At 40.4% G+C, this 15,212-nt stretch overlaps 2 protein-coding genes across 3 annotated transcripts; one reads left to right on the top strand and one right to left on the bottom strand.

Moving 5' to 3' along the window:
- Window positions 1-1,977: 1,977 nt before the first annotated feature.
- On the bottom strand, window positions 1,978-5,877 carry LOC114562630 (solute carrier family 25 member 51). Its single transcript, XM_028589157.1, has 2 exons — window positions 5,507-5,877; window positions 1,978-3,577 (listed from the first exon to the last, which is right to left on the bottom strand). The coding sequence occupies exon 2, from the start codon at window positions 3,502-3,504 to the stop codon at window positions 2,569-2,571; it is 936 nt and encodes a 311-aa protein (XP_028444958.1). The 5' UTR covers window positions 3,505-3,577; window positions 5,507-5,877; the 3' UTR covers window positions 1,978-2,568.
- On the top strand, window positions 5,683-14,957 carry ints10 (integrator complex subunit 10). 2 transcript variants are annotated; one of them, XM_028589154.1, is made up of 18 exons: window positions 5,683-6,423; window positions 6,576-6,643; window positions 6,993-7,096; window positions 7,197-7,336; window positions 7,433-7,514; window positions 7,605-7,745; window positions 7,905-8,079; window positions 8,925-9,094; window positions 9,215-9,354; window positions 9,514-9,667; window positions 9,872-9,954; window positions 10,476-10,631; window positions 11,393-11,501; window positions 11,869-11,948; window positions 12,107-12,269; window positions 13,439-13,532; window positions 13,821-13,889; window positions 14,355-14,957. In XM_028589154.1, exons 1-18 carry the CDS (start codon window positions 6,295-6,297, stop codon window positions 14,509-14,511), a joined length of 2,214 nt encoding a protein of 737 aa, XP_028444955.1. In that variant the 5' UTR covers window positions 5,683-6,294; the 3' UTR covers window positions 14,512-14,957. The 2 variants fall into 2 exon arrangements, with proteins under 2 accessions (XP_028444955.1, XP_028444957.1); XM_028589156.1 differs by lacking the exon at window positions 13,821-13,889 and having other exon boundaries at window positions 5,685-6,423.
- The last annotated feature ends 255 nt before the right edge of the window (window positions 14,958-15,212 follow it).

Raw genomic sequence — 15,212 nt, 5'->3', positions numbered from 1 at the left:
AGGTCAGAAGACATTAACTTCGCCATCCTGCCCTAATATTGAACCTAGATATACCCCAGCAGACTAAACAGCCTCTCTATTTATACCATCATTGCACTACTAATACTGTTAATAGGGATTACTGTGGGATTTAATTCCCGGCATAGAGTTTTTATACTTCCACAAAGGCAGCGCTCGTCTATGCGTGTAGCACCAGAGCCTCCTTTCTCTCTTTTGGTGCTGGGAATCTCTGTTAATTATTCACAAAGAGCCAGCTGAGTTATAGAGCAACATTTCCACTCCTATTATTAAAATAAATTCTTAAATGATGCATTTTGAATGTAAAACCTTAAGATTTAATCCAAGGTGATAGTCAGACAGACATTTGTGTAAAAGGAAACTGTGAAAGAGCTGAGAAGCTTTTTAACTACAGCAGCTCAACCCTCTTGATCCAAAGTCCCCATGTCAGATTGCCCTTAATCTGATCATTATCTGCTGTCTGACTTCTTGACACAGTAATCTAGAAAGTGTATGTGAGAGTCATTTCTATGATCTAATACACAGCAGAAATATCAGATAGGTGTTAAACTACACAGTGTACTTGAGTGTTAGACCATCCGTCAGTGTAAGCCAGTGTTAAGTCTGTTCAGCTCGACTACAATACATCATTGTAACGGTGATGCGGTTTGTGTGATCGATTATAAAGAAGGGATTACGGTGCATAAAGTATTAGTCACAGGGAGGACTGGCACTGCAGTTATAGGGCACAAAGTAGCCATTCATTTCATTATGTATGGGGGCCTCTATTACATAAATTCAAACAATTTGTCAGATTTTGTGTGAATGAAGTTTTTTTTTTTTTTTTTTTTTTAAATGTATCCCCATAAACACCCATGTAACAGACGTATACACGATCAACCTTTTTAATGGATTGATTTTAAACATTTAATTTCGTTGCCATTATTAATTTTCATAGTGACTCAGTGACTTGTGCTTCAGGAGAAGTGGTAATTAGAAACGTCATTATTTAATATGAGCAAGGGTGTCCCACTTTCAAAATCTAAATCAAAAGCCTTACTTTCAAAGTGGAAACCCAGGAAAATCCTGAAAAGATGCTTAGGAAACAGCACACTGTGGACAGTCCAAAGTGTAAAGAATTGAAGAAATAGGCCAAATGATCCATTTACATGGCAGCTTGAGCTTTTTGTGCAACTGAACATTTCCCTCTGCCCCGGTCTTCTCTCAGCACATTACTGTTCAGTGTCCAGGCAGCATGCCTTTCCTCTTTGGGCTGTCATACCCAACGTGAGCTGCTGCGTGGTGACAGTATTTACTCAAGCCTGAAATCTGAGCCCATTATGTCAACAGATGTTACAGGACAGAATGAGAGCAAGCGTGAGAGAAGGAAATATATATGAAAAGAGGGAGTAGAGGGAGAGAGATACATGTATAAAACAAGTGATATTAAAGTTTATAAAAAGGAAAAACACTGAGGAGCACTTAGTTGTATAGTCAAAAAGTGAACAATAACCCACAAATGAACAAATGCAGCAATGGTGCACAGTCAAATTAATATCAAAAGGTCTTTTTCTGAAACTGCAAAAGTTTTCTTAAAATGTATATTTTAAACAAAGAGCAAACATTTTCTGTGGGATTATTTGTAGCAACTCTCCCTTCCAATGAATGATAAAAACAACACAAGATCTCAGTGTCGCTATGTTTAACTGACATGAACGGCCAAAACTTGAATAATGCAAGCCAGAAGCACTTCATAAAAGCAATAAAAAGAGTGCTTGACAAAACATTTCAGTTCCATTTGGCAAAGACAAATCATGTGAAAGGAAAAAAAAATTAAGAATTAGCCTACATGTGTCTGCTAGACAATATTTCCAACAACATGTATATACCTGATAGTCATCTCAACAGTGCCTTAAGTATCAGCCTTTTGATCTCATAAACATGAAGGCCAAATAAGTGGAGATGGAGCATAAAGAGAAATAAAATGGCCAACACTCAATTTATTACACTCTCCTTGACAATAAATGTTGGGGAATTTCAACGGTCAAAAGTACAAAAGTGTTTCAGTCAAGTGGCAGCCTCACAGAATAACTCTTCAAACAAACAAAAAGATGGATGTTGTCTACAAAACACCACAGCACACAGCACATACGAAGAAACAGCTTATCCAGTCAAGTAAAGCGCTGTCAAGTAATGCTCCACAACATTTCTGTACAGAGAGCAAACAAGGGCATTTTAATTGGACCCTGGCACAAGTTTTGTATAGACTAAAGCGTGTGACTTGTTTTTTATTTTAAATATTTTGACAACAATAAATAGTCATGGCATGTGGCAGGTGGCTTATTTCACACTGACTGTTGGCCCCTGTCAGAAGTGCAACTTCCCTGATGTCTTTAAATCATGGAAACCCTAGTGTCCCAAAACAGGGCCGGACCGCAAGTGCATCGGCTTTACTTTACGATTTCCTTTCTTCTCAACAAACTGGTTCCATCACTCCATACAGGTTTTTCCCTTTTAAAATGCTTTCTCCTCCTTTCTAGATCTCTTTTTTTGTCATCTCCATTCTCCCTCTTACATGAGCTTCAGCAGCAGCTCGTAGGTGGCATTGATGATCCCCCAGGACAGCAGTGAACGGTGGTAGTTGAGGTGGGCCCCTCTGAAGAGCATGGCCAGACTGCCACCCCTCTCTCTCCACACGGTTAGCAGCACCTTCCTGCAAGGCTGGAAGTCTCCACCAACCTGAGACTGAGCCCGGGACTTGACCACATTTAATGGATAGAACATGATGCCAAGGGCTGCCCCCAACAAACCTCCACACACAAAATCATTCACCATGTGACCTGCCCGACTAGTGACTTCTGGGAGCTGCTCCTTAATGGGCCCGCGGAGCCCGAAGAAGAACACATTGCTAGGGCCATTACGGAGAAGTATGGGCACCAGGCCACGGTAGCATTCTCTGACACCATACTCAGTAAGAAGTGTCCGGAAGGTGTGGCCAGTGTTGTTGAAGCGCCCGTGGTGTCGATGGTCTTGCAGGAGAGTCTGCACGCGCTCAAATGGCGTCAGGATGGCCTCTGCGGTTCCTGCCAATGCTGCAGCAAAGCTTCGGGTGACCAGGTCCGGCACACCGCTGCCACCAGCCTGGTCTAGTAAAACTCTAGAGAAGTCCTCGTACAGGCCAAACATGATGGCAACTGTAGTGCTCTTTTGGAGCAGCGGGGGCAGCAGGCCCCGGTAAAGATTCCTTAGCCCATCCCTCTGGAGCTGCCGCACCGCCTCAGTGGCCAACACACCGTGCAGCTGCTGGCGGAACAGCACCTTCTGGATGGGGAAAGTCACCAAGATGTTGGAAAAAGCTGCAATGGAGCCGCAGACGTAGTGCTTCCCTTGAGTGCCCGGCCTGGCACTCAGAGCATCAGCAGGCAGCAGGGAGGGACCTCCTATAGTCAGGGCAGCCTGAGGCTGAGGTGTCCGGGCTGACTCCGAGTCCATGGTGCTAACAGCCATGGAAGACTCAGTGCTCCACAGCCTGTTCCTTCAGCATCACATCAACACTGCACTATTTTGTAAAATGTAAACCCTGTGAAAGAGAGAGGAAATATTAATATGCCTATTATAAATTATGGCAAGAACAAATGGGATTCAATTGGGGCCCAATCAAGACAACATAGCAATGGTTGACATTTTTTAATTAACACATTTTTGGCAAACATTCAATTCACTGTACATAACTATGAAAAGAGTATATATGCATACACAACAATACAACCAAAAAAATAAAATCAAAATACATACAATGTATCTATTTATATTTAATAAATATCAAATATACATAAAACTGCAATCTATAAAACATTAATATAGCACAATTTATTTTGCCTATGTGCCAACATGTGTACTGATGCAATTTATTTGTCGAAATAATATCTATAATAACAGATATATTGGTTGGGGTTTAGATTAAATGGCCCATGATGATTTAAGCAGGTTGAACTGTTTAACTCCCAGCCTGCATCCTTCAACTTGTACAATCAAGCTGCCCCAACTGGCCACTGATAAGAGTTAATATACACAACTTAACCGATTGACGTCAGCTTAGTCCTGGGGCAGGAGCGCACAGCTATGAGCGGTAGACGACACTAGGTCTGTTCCTTTAATGTTCATTACAAAAGTACCATATGTTAACCTTTATTATAAAACGTTGAATGTAGTTTTTCCTTTGAATTATTGAAGATACTAGTGCCACGCCCTACCACATACTATAGCAACAATCTATAGTGCCAAATATAGAACACAGAGGAGATAGTGGAGGCAGAGGTTTGAGGTCATTAGAGGTCACAGAACGTAAACCAAAATATCACTCCAGAAATCCTGACACAGAGTTTCAGGACAGTATGAGAAACCACGCTGCCACATGGCTACTGACCTCTGAGAGAAGCCTGTTATGTAATTTAAAAGTCCCCAGGTTAAAAGTACAGCACATTTGTTCAAGCATTGCAGTTTTTAGGTGTTATTTTAGTTTCATGTTGTGAGACTTTACACAATTACCTCCAACGACATTTCAGAGGAAATTACTTAAATACACTGCATTTACCTGAAGCTGAAGTAACTTTGCAGAATAGGTTTTTCTATTTCATAACCTATAATAGATTACATATTATAGGTAGAGTATATATTATATACTTTAAACAGGCAAGGCAACATTGAAAAATTAAGAGTGACTTGACTGATGACAGTTCTGCACTATCATTTTGCTGAATACAACCACATTATGATATTAAAACTGTAACCAACTAACTGGATTGGAGCAGAGACTCTGGCAGACGCTTAACCCCTTTGCCTTATTGTGTATTCCCTTTTTATTGTGTTTATTGTATGCACCAAACACACCAAGGCAAATCCGTTGCAAGGGAAAACTTCCTTTGGTAATAAATACATTATGGTTCGGATTCAGAGGACAGCAATTCTATTACGCAACCGGAAAAGTTTCCACATGTCCCGCGAACACGCCCTCTGTGTAATGGGTTAATGCCTCCTGTGAACTAGCTCCTCGTTGTCACAGCATGATCTCTGTCATTGGGCTGATACAGGCAAAAGGGTTTATGTCACTCAACGGCCCCATTACAACTAGGACACGAAGCAATATTAGTTACTGTATTAATAGCTAGCTAAAAAATAAAACCAAATCATCGACGGGCTAGCATGCTTAGCTCAATACCAGACACCCAACTGCTAGGCTGCTTAACCAACTTAGCCAGCTCAACAGTGCTGGTGACTGGGCCTCCTCGGCTGTGTTAATAACAGACAATCAGATTTATTTAAGATAGGACGAGAACAGGAGTCATGTATGTTACAGCAAAACACATGTCAGCCTAACATAATAAGAGTCAACACGGACAAGCGTTGATGGGTGGTTAGTTGGAAATTTCGTTGACAGCAACGTCAAGAAGCTAAAGAGCGTCTCACAGTTTTGGTTAAGCAACGACCGGGCTCATATGTCAGTCTTTACCTGTACGCCAAACGTTGTCCTAATCCTGGACAGGAGAGTGCAGTTTTCTGCAGGGTAATTGGGCCAGCGGCCACAACAAACGGTAGGTTGTGTTTGGTCGGTCTGCAGCCCCAACAGCGGCAGGTGACCGCAGCAATGCAACTTTAGCGCCTGCGCACTACTGCAGATCTGACTTCAGAGAGCCTCTATCACAATATAATACATTCATGCTCTTTCATCTTTGCACTATTAGTTTTGCAAATAGTTGGGAAAGGATCCCAGATTATTTCGATGTACAGTATTATGTTGAGTAAAAAGTAAAAAGCTATGACGAACTATTTTCCGGGTTGTTTTGTTCGTCGTAAAGCAGGATCTAGCTGCGACATTTTTTACGACTATTCTGTGAGGTCATAATTTTAACAATTGAGATGAATGTGTCGGTAAATAAAGGTTTAGCTTTTACTGGTAACGTTATTCTCAAAACAGCTTTTAGTTGCTCTTCTTTTTCTCTGATATTCATGGTTGTTAAATGTATATGATATAACTGAATAATAGGGCATGGTGTGGTAATTGTAGCAAAGATGCCAGTTAATAGTCAGCTAACGTTAGCTATGTATTGCTAGCTGTATTCTTACATTTCGCTCAGAGCAGCTCTCTTTAGCCCCTAACGCTAACGTTAGCTAACTGTCACAGCTTGCACTTGAAATTTATCTACCGAGACGTGTGCGTGTAAGACAAACGTATGCATTAATCTACCGAGTGTGGGTTCAGTTTGTCGCCTTTGGTACTGAAAGCTAGATTCATGTACAATGTCAGCGCAAAAAGACTGCGATTTTCTGGTGAAGAGAGCCCGGGAGCTGGTCTCTGATGATCCCTGTGCGGCCAAAGCCTGGCTCATAACTGCCAGAACCCTTTACCCTGCAGATTTCAACATACAGGTAACATACGCATTCATCTTAGCTGCATATGGTCAACCCACCAGAGTTTAATGCATTTCTCTCTCTCTTTGTCCAGCATTATCGTGTGTTTGAAATGTGTGGCTCCTCAGTTATGAGTCCATTGTTAAAATGTGGTTGATGTGTTTTCACAGTATGAAATGTACATCATTGAACGCAATGCAGAGAGGACAGCCTCGGCAGGAAGACTGCTGTATGACATGTGAGTTACAATTTATTATCTCTAAGGGGTGTGAATCACCATGATAGGCATGATGATACTTATGTCACAATACGATATTATTGCGATATTTTGCAATATATTGCAATTTATTATCTTTTTTAACAACTTCAAATTATGTCCCCAAAGGAAGACTTTGTCAACATCTTTTTTTATCTAAAAAAAAAATACATTAATACTTGGCGTCCGTGTATCGATACAGTATTTCTACAGAAAATATTGTGATTCTATGCTGTATCGACCCTTTCTATCTCTGTTGTCTTAGTGTTAATGTCAAGTGCCCTTTGCTGAGTCTGAGCTAACATTTGCAAACGATTTGTCTATTCTTTAGGTTTATAAACTTTCCAGATCAGCCCATTGTTTGGCGAGAGATCAATGTCATCACAGCTGCACTGCGCAGTGACTCTCAGGACAAACATGCACAGTTTCTACGAGGTGAGAGGAGTTAAACACACTGTCAGAAGTGGAACGATGAAGTGTGGGTAGTGCAGTGTTGGTTTTGGAAATCTAAAGAGTGCGTGTTTGTCTTCCCCAGGGCTTTTTGAGACGCTTCCTGGCCGTGTGCAGTGTGAGATGCTACTGAAAGCCACGGAGCAGTGTTTCAACACTTTGGAGAAGGCAGAGATGCTGCTCCTTCTTCTTAAGCGCTTTCCAGAGTCTGTAGTCCAACACGGGGTACGTAATAATAACATAACACTTGTGTTTAGACATTTGAACCATAGACTAAACAGCACTAAAACAGTCTCTAGTAATATTCGGCTGTATGTTTAGGTCAATCTAGGAGAAACATTGTTGGACGCGGAGGTATCAGAGAATGTGGAGACTCCTGTCAACTGCTTCAGAAAACTTTTTGGTTAGTAAAACACTCAAAACCTAATTTTTCATTCAAGAACAGACTTACTAGAGGCTTGACTTTAACACTAATTCCTTCTGATTATTACAGTGTGTGATGTCCTTCCTTTGGTCATAAACAACATGGACATGCGCCTGCCGGCCAGCCTGATGCAGAAGTACATGCTGAAAGCAGCTGAATTCTACATCGGCTATGTTACTCGTGGACCCTCCCCTGATGTACAGATACAGGGTAAAGCTGCTGCACTGTGTTGATGTAGCGCTTTACTTTTTTCTTAGTGCTAACCCAATGTGATCACGTTTCACAATATGTAGTATCGTCTATCTCCATATTTTCTCTATTCACTGCCTGCCTGACATTTTTGTCTCTTGCTCTCGTTCTTTGATTTAGGCTCTCAAGAAGGTGGATCTCTGAAGTCAACCGCTGTGTCCCGTGGCTCCCAGCGGTATGTGATTGACGGCTTGTCGGAAAAGTCGTCAGTGGTAGCAGAACCTTGGGAGAGGCTGTTGGATATCCTCGCTGTGGTTGGAGCCCGCTGCGAGTGGCAGGGAGACAAGGGGCAGAGGTAGTCTTATCTGTCTGCCTATCAATCAGCCAGTGCTGTGTTTTATGGTTGTTGTGTATTCAGGTGACTCTTGTAATATACAATCATTTAGAAGGTACACATAGCTTAAGTTATGCAGTCTAATACAACAGCCCTACAATAAATCCTACATTCACGAAGGTCATAATGTTCAGTTTTTGTTGAAAGTGTTTTAGAGGTGTTGATTTAACTTAATGGTCATTTTGGAGGCTGTCGTTTTGAGGTTCTGTTGTGTTGTACTTTGTTATACCGAGAGATGTTTCTGATCAAGAGTCTACCATCATTAGTCTGGATCAACAGAAATATTTCCAGGATGAAGCCTGACATCACGACGAGATGTCAGGCTTTGCCCCTCACCTCTCACTCTCTGTGTGTTGTCGTTCTCTAAATCCTTTCACTATGAAAAACAATGACTAACTTCGAGCTAGCAGACTTTGCTGTTATATAAAAGATAAGAGACCCTCACGGAATTCCAAATGGATCGTGATGTAGTTGCAAGGCAGCGCATGTTTTTAGTACAATTACATACAGAAACAGAATATTAGTGTATAATATACATTTCATTATATTACATAAAGTTCAGATATATATATATATATATATACCTACAATATCAATATTAATGTTTATTATAATTAAAAGAAACAAGTAAATGGAACAATTTGGTGTCACAAAACAATGTGCAGATGACGGTTCAATGAAGTTAGAGGGCTAAGGGAAAGATTGTTTAGATCACTTATATTCCTTGCAGTACATGCATATGTTATATACATACACATTATTTTACATGTTTGTGTGTGTGTGTGTGTGTATACCTTATGCTTTAGGAGTTATGTGGACATGCTTCAGAGAGTGAAAGAGCTGTGTCGCTACCTGCCTAGTCTGGAAGGAGACACAAGGTCCCGCTGCTGCAGTCAAGTGGTCATCTGTGCTGCGCTCGTCCTCTTCCGCAGTGCCTTCCTCTATGTCTCAGCTGTGCAGCCTGCACTGTTCCAGGGTCAGCCTCTATCTTTGTTTGTTCATGTCACTCTAGTTCTTCAGGATATGCATCTCAATGTATGCATCTCAATTTTTAATGAAAGGTTAAAAGATCAAATAATGGGTTTATGTTTGGCAGGTGTGAATACGTTGAGTTCAGGGCCGTGGATCCTTGTAGAGGATTTGAGCTCGGTGTATAATGATGTGGAGGGGGAAAGAGGAGCAGTAAAACATGCACATAAGAAACGCAAACTGGCAGATGGGAGAGAGAAGACGATGGTGAGGACTGACCAGATATCATTCATGTTTCTAGCCAACAAAGACTGTGCAAGGTTGTTATGTATGTGTTCTTAAATAGGATTTAGTATGGGAGTATAGTGTGTGTCCATTGTATCTGCTTTGGTTTGTTACTCTGTGTGTGCGTGTGTGTCAATGTAGAGCTCAGATGATGAGGAGGGGTTGGGAAAAGGTCGCGGTCGACACATTTTGGTAAACAAGACTGATATGCCCAGCTGGTCAGAGACTCTGGAGAGCTTCCGCACAGCGAGGGAAAGCTGGGACCTTCTTCACTCCCATGACGGCCTTGAAACTGGTAAACACCGTTTCTGTTCATGTGTTTGTTTTAGCCACCCAGACAGGCTCCAGTCACTCAAACACCATATCATAAATTGGGAACCACAACAGCTGCAGATGTTACTCTCATGGCTTATAAAAATGTCTCTATACAACTGTCTTTAATTCTCTTTGAGGAGGGATGAAGAAAAAAACGTTTTAATCATTTGTAACATTTCAACAGAGTTCAAGAAGATCTGTGCCTCTTGGAAAACAGACAACTGGCTATGGTTCAGAATATTTCTCAGCGACATGATCATATACCAGGCAAGAAACGGTTATAATGAATTATGATGTTTTCGTTGTTTGTGACATGATACCTGCTGCATATTTTTTTTTTTTTTATCTGTCATTTGTATTTTTCTAAATTATTTTGTTGAATACGTTTTTTCTGGACTAAAATACATTTTATAGATCCCTGTGTGGAAACGTATCAATTGTAGGAGGAGCAAAGAACAGGATATAGCAATACATATATCTTAATTTATACAATATTTAAAGAATGGGGTATTAGAGGTTATGAAACATGACACAAGTTGATGACAACAAATAGATTAAACCGAGGAAAATTGAATGGAATTAATAAAATATATAGTTTTTCTAATTAGAAGATAAAGATTTATAAATGTTAAAATAAATATCATTCCATGTGCTTCCACGAGTTGTCTGTGACTATATTTGTGTCTCTCTCTCTCTCTCTCTCTCTCTCTCTCTCTCTCTCTCTCTCTCTCTCTCTCTCTCTCTCTCTCTCTCTCTCTCTCTCTCTCTCTCTCTCTCTCTCTCTCTAGGGACAGTACCGTAAAGCCCTCTCCAGCCTGCACCAGATGGCTGCAGTGCAGCAGCCTCAGCCTGGGCAGCAGAGCCCCTCAGGTCAGGGCAGTCTGGAGCACCACAGGGCTCTCATACAGCAGGCGTCCTGCCACTACGCACTGGGAGAGTACAGGGTAAACACACACACACACACACACACTCTCCACTCTTATATCAGGTTGCGTATACAAACACAGGTTGCATGTCTTCAGTCTTCCATCCCCCATTTTTCCATATTCTGAATGCATGCCCGGCTCAAATACATTTTGTATTGAAATTGATGTACATTCTCTTTTATTTAATGCCACTCCTGTATATTTCTGTAGCTCTAATCTTGTTATACTGATGTCTATATCACACTATATACATAGAAGGTTGTTTTCTCTTCAACATATTCTAACATCTGCTGAAGTTAGAGCTATTATACAAAAACATAATGCTATGTGGGTCATGTTCCAAAAATAAAAATAACACCAACTGGCCTGCAGGTGGTGTTCAGATTCCAGAGATTATGTTCACACGTACATATATTCTTCCCAATTTAACCATTCTGACTAACAGATGATGTGATTACTTTGCTCCAAAGTTTCTATATTTATCAAACATTTTGAACATGCATAGCTTTATTATGTAGCATTATTTGACATGCATACCTAAATTATCTAGTAACTTTCCCAAAAGTATATCCTGTATATATGGTCACCAATAATTTTCAGAAAAGGTTTTGGCCCGGTAAAAAAAAGATATCCATAACACACAGACAACGTGTGCTTACAATGTGATTTAGAGTACAAATGACCGAATAAAAGCAGACAATTTATTTCAATGGAATTTTGTGTTTATAACCTTGCCTTGGTTAGACATGTGATGCATCTATTGTACTGTATGTCATCAGATGGCCTGTGAGAAGCTGCTTGATGTCGTCGGTGGGCTGGTGCCCCCGAGCCAAGAACCAACAAAGAGCCCAGAGGATCACGGGAGAGTCAAGAACAAAACAAGGAAAGGTAAACAGTCAATCTCCCTGCTTTTGTAAATCAACGTCAAGTTACTGATTCTGACCTATGAACAGCTTTTTAAGTTATTTAAAATTAAAATCTAATACACCTTTTGTATTCAGCAAAAAATGTCCCACTATTGGTGTTGAGTATGTCTGTATGTCGACAGGTTGTTGTAACCTTCAACTTCGTATCAATACTAACCACAAGTTACCTTTGCTGCTATTGACACATTAATGAGAAAGAACTAACTGAAACTACTGTTGTCCCTCGATACAGAAATCACATGAATGGCACCATTTATCATGCGGCAGAGAAATCTATGACTGTGATTACGTCAGCACGTTATGCAGTGACTCATTTTTGTCATATCTAGGTAATGACCTGAGATTGCTTCCCTGCACCAGCAAAGCTGTGTTACCTTTCTGTCTCCAGCTGATGTTAGCCTGCTTCAAGGTACTTCTGCTAGTGAAACTTTCCCGTGTAAATGCATGAAATTTAGAGGTTGGAGTGTTAGATGTTTACAGCTGGACTGTAACTTTTTTCAGTACTATTTAGATATTAAACCTTGTCTAAACCACTTTCCCTTTTTTTCCCTCATTTTGTCCAATCAGCTCCGTGCCTTCACAGACAGTCATGACGACCTGTCGCTCGGCCATGTGGTGGTGCTCCTGCAGCATGACTGGCCACAGGGCGAGATGCTGTTTTTAAAGACAGTGGAAAAGATCTGTCAGCAAGGCAGTTTCCAGTATGAGAATTTCTTCAACTATGTCACCAGTATCCTTTTTTGTAACTACTCACACAACCGTAATAGAGCCTCCACGAATCGATTGGCAAATAATAAAAATAAATAAAAAATATGTATGTATGTATGTATGTATGTATGTATGTATGTACGTACGTACGTACGAAAAGTTTGGGGTCACTTAGAAATGTCCATTCCAGACACAATACCTGCTGAGATCAGTTGTATTGTTTTTTTTAACCAGGGCAGCAGTTTTCAGATTACATTATTTGCTTACATAATTGCAAAAGGGTTCTCGACTGTTGTAGAAAGAAGTGGCTGAAGAAACACTTGAAATTCATGCTTTTTGGTCTAAACGTCATACCCAAATTAAAAGTGGTACAGCTCCCATATACTTTGACACTCAGGGGTGTGCCTGATATCATTGGAAAGGTGATTGATGTGGGTTTGTTTGTGTATTTGAGAAGTGTTGTATTTTGTAGTTTTTTGGCTTTTTTATTTGCACTTTTCAAATAGAAATAAAAAAACGCACAGACATATTTGTAGAAAAGAATTCATATAAAATCCATTTTTGAGTCTTTTAGTTTCTGAATGTTTTTCTGTTGTAAGCTGAGACGTGGCTAATGCTGTGTTGTCTGTCACCTGTCAGATGTGTTTACAGCAGTGTATTTTAATAATTTTACAGATTTATAACTTGGACAGAAATAAAAAATCTCCATTCTAGCCTCTGTAACTCTGTGTCAGTAAGGCCTAGAATCACCCTGACACAACTTGAGTGTTTCCTTTCCAATGATATCAGGCACACCCCTAAGTGTCAAAGTATATGGGAGCTGTACCACTTTTAATTTGGGTATGACGTTTAGACCAAAAAGCATGGAATTTCAAGCATTTCTTCAGCCACTTCTGTCTACAACAGTCGAGAACCATTTTGCAATTATGTAAGCACATAATGTAATCTGAAAACTGCTGCCCTGATTAAAAAAAACAATACAACTGATCTCTGCTGGTATTCTGTCTGGAATGGAAATTTCTAAGCGACCCCAAACTTTTGACCGGTAGTGTATGTATGTATGTATGTGTGTGTGTGTGTATGTGTGTATATATGTATGTATGTATATAATATTTTTTTTTACTTTGTGGTTACTTTGTCTGTTTTCTTGTGTTGGATGTTAAATTTCCATAAGCTCATGATTTTTGTCAGACATTGACATGCTGGAGGAGTTTGCATACCTGCGTACTCCAGAAGGGGGGAGGATTCAACTAGAGCTGCTGCCCAATCAGGGAATGCTGATCAAGTAAGCCCCTCCCATTCAGAAACGTTTCAGTTTGCATCGTGACTGCGCACTCCCGTTCTGTTGCTGTTTTAAAGAGAACAGTGATGTTGATTGATGATCTAAGTAGACATGGCCTGTGGGGAAAAATGTACTCTGAACTGAAAATGCTGTTAACGGAGCAAGCATTAGAAAGAGAAGGGGTTTATGGTTGAAATAAAGCTTCTATCATACTCCTTCATTCATTGCTGTAGAAGTTAAGACACTTGAATGCACCCTCACTGAGCGTTGTTGAATGTTGCTGTCCCTTAGGAACCCCAGTCCCGTCCTGGGGGTGGAGTTAAATACCCTTCTGCTCCAAGGGGTGCAGACGATGGACAGGTACCCCAGGCCCCTCCCCCAAACCAGTCACCCTTCCTTCATTCCCAACTTCAAGGCTTGTCATTCCCCCTGTTTTGATTTGGGCCTGTCATTTTACATCAAGAGTTAGTTTGATTTTCTGTCGATGTTTGTTTATTTGAGCCATTGCTCGTCTTTCTGTGGCCATCGCTGTTGTTGTTTAAGGATGATGTTGGTCTTTTTGTGCAGTCAATTTTTTTTGCCTTTTCATAACACTTGAACTCATTTCATTTGTGAACATGTTTTCTGTGTTTTTATTTATGATGATGAAACTTTGGTTGTGCAACCTTGACTGGCTGATTTATATATGTAAGGAAAAAGTAACATGCTGTTTCCATGGTTTTGTCTTTACTGCATAGATCTCAGTCTCAAATCATCTCATAATAATACCTCTCTGGCCATATGTAGGTTTGTGTTAATTTTTGTTATCCTTGTATTTTTTTTCAGACACCACACAGTGACTCGTGGAATCACCAAAGGAGTGAAGGAAGATTTCCGTCTGGCCATGGAGAGGCAGGTGTCGCGTTGCGGAGAGAACCTGTACAGTGTGCTTCACCGTTTCTGCATTAATGAGAAAATCATCATCATCCAGTCTCTTCCTTGACACGTGGCCTGTGACTTTTGAACCTTTTCATAGTTGATATTCCAGGCACAGTTTTAATGCAGCTGGACTGACTTCATGACTCCCACACAGGACACACGTCTAGCTCTCTCATCTTTATCATCTATCTCTGAACTCTTCCGAAAAGAATACCTCTCCTTGCCTCAAAAGTGGATCTCTCTTTTTAGAGAGTTGGAGAGAATACTGTTTTTCTGAATATACAGCGCTCATGCAGTTTTCATAGTATGTGTGTAGTTTTCTTCTCAACATGTGCTCAACCACATTTGAAGTGGTTTAATCATATTGTGACATTTTGTGGGAGCCAATATTGACAAAAAGAATTAAGTGCATTTTGATATTCCTGGGTAAGGTTTATTTTTTTGTTACAAACTTGAAGTGTTAGTTTATATAAATGTTTCAATTAAATGCCCTCTAAAAGGTTTAAAGAAGTTGCCATATGATTCATGTCTTACAAGCTTACAATACGTCAGTTCATAGTACAATACTGAAAATTAGCTCAAGAAAGTATGCTCATGTGTTAAAGCAGTGGTTCCCACTGTAGGTACTTTAAAGCCCCCCCCATGTTTTGCTAGCAGTGCAACTGAACCATTCATCATTTATTTACATTTAGCCTTGGGGCACTCCACCCCACTGTGTTTAAGAAAGAATACCAAAAAAAATGTAAACTTTTTGCACTAGATCCC

The sequence above is a fragment of the Perca flavescens genome, chromosome 10, assembly GCF_004354835.1.
Source record: "Perca flavescens isolate YP-PL-M2 chromosome 10, PFLA_1.0, whole genome shotgun sequence".
NCBI lineage: Eukaryota > Metazoa > Chordata > Actinopteri > Perciformes > Percidae > Perca > Perca flavescens.
The sequence above is the reverse complement of the archived record's forward strand: the minus strand, read 5'-3'. Positions and strand labels throughout refer to the sequence as shown.